Source organism: Cynoglossus semilaevis, unplaced genomic scaffold, assembly GCF_000523025.1.
Source record: "Cynoglossus semilaevis isolate Cse_v1.0 unplaced genomic scaffold, Cse_v1.0 C19044860, whole genome shotgun sequence".
Classification (NCBI taxonomy): Eukaryota; Metazoa; Chordata; class Actinopteri; order Pleuronectiformes; family Cynoglossidae; genus Cynoglossus; species Cynoglossus semilaevis.
This window is the reverse complement of record NW_007587945.1, coordinates 1-808: the sequence shown is the minus strand read 5'-3', so window position 1 is coordinate 808 and position 808 is coordinate 1. Positions and strand designations below refer to the sequence as shown.

General features: G+C 42.8%; 1 protein-coding gene across 1 annotated transcript; it reads right to left on the bottom strand.

Moving 5' to 3' along the window:
- Positions 1–8: 8 nt before the first annotated feature.
- On the bottom strand, positions 9–702 carry LOC103399378 (glutamine-dependent NAD(+) synthetase-like; the record flags this gene model as incomplete). The annotated part of the gene is made up of 2 exons (XM_008338075.3): positions 537–702; positions 9–236 (listed from the first exon to the last, which is right to left on the bottom strand). Coding segments are annotated over exons 1-2 (351 nt in total), but the record flags the coding sequence as incomplete, so codon positions are not given.
- Positions 703–808: the final 106 nt, after the last annotated feature.

The following is an 808-nucleotide window of genomic DNA, read 5'->3' as shown; positions in this document are numbered from 1 at the left end:
ATCTCTGCTACTTTCTCTGTCAGTGTCAGTAAAGTGAACGCTACGTTACCCACATGTACCTGGTTGTCGATGCACCTGAACTGCCAGGTCCAGCGTGTGTTATAGAGGAAAGGTCTGAGGTCGAAGCGGTTGTCGTCAGGACTGTAGCTCTCAGCGTGGTAGGCAGGTGTCACTGTGGTCATCTTGTGACGATTCACTGAGTACATCCTGAAGAAGTGCTTCACCTTCTGGGCAACCTGAGGAAGTTACAGACGTGTTTGTCACCTAATCATAGTGTCAATAACTCCAAAGGTACAAACACTTGGATTTCCTCCAAACAACAAAGACAGAAGAAGATTACACTTGACCTCTGACCTTCACTTTACCGCTGACAGTAAATCATACCGTTACTAATATACTAATACTAATAGAGTTAAGATGGTTTGGACATGGCGTTGAGGAGAGATAGTGAATATTTTGGAAAATGTATTGTTAAGGATGGAGCTCACGAGGAAGAGGAAGAAGATGAACAAACCGCTATACTGTAGCTCACTCACCTGTGTGGTTGAAAGAGAATCCTTCCACATATAAATGAGTTTGCAGAACATACTGAAGGGTCCACACTTGGTGATCTTCCTCAGTTTGCCAATCACAGATAACTCTGAGTAGGTCATCCCCATGTCGGCCTGCAGCACAGGGGAAAACGAAGGAAATGAAGGTGGACTTCTGGTTTACACCAGTAATAACTCAACATCAGATCTTTCTGAACAGTTCAACCATCATTTAAAGGCTGTGTATAAAGTTTAAACAGAAATATCTTTGTTTTTTT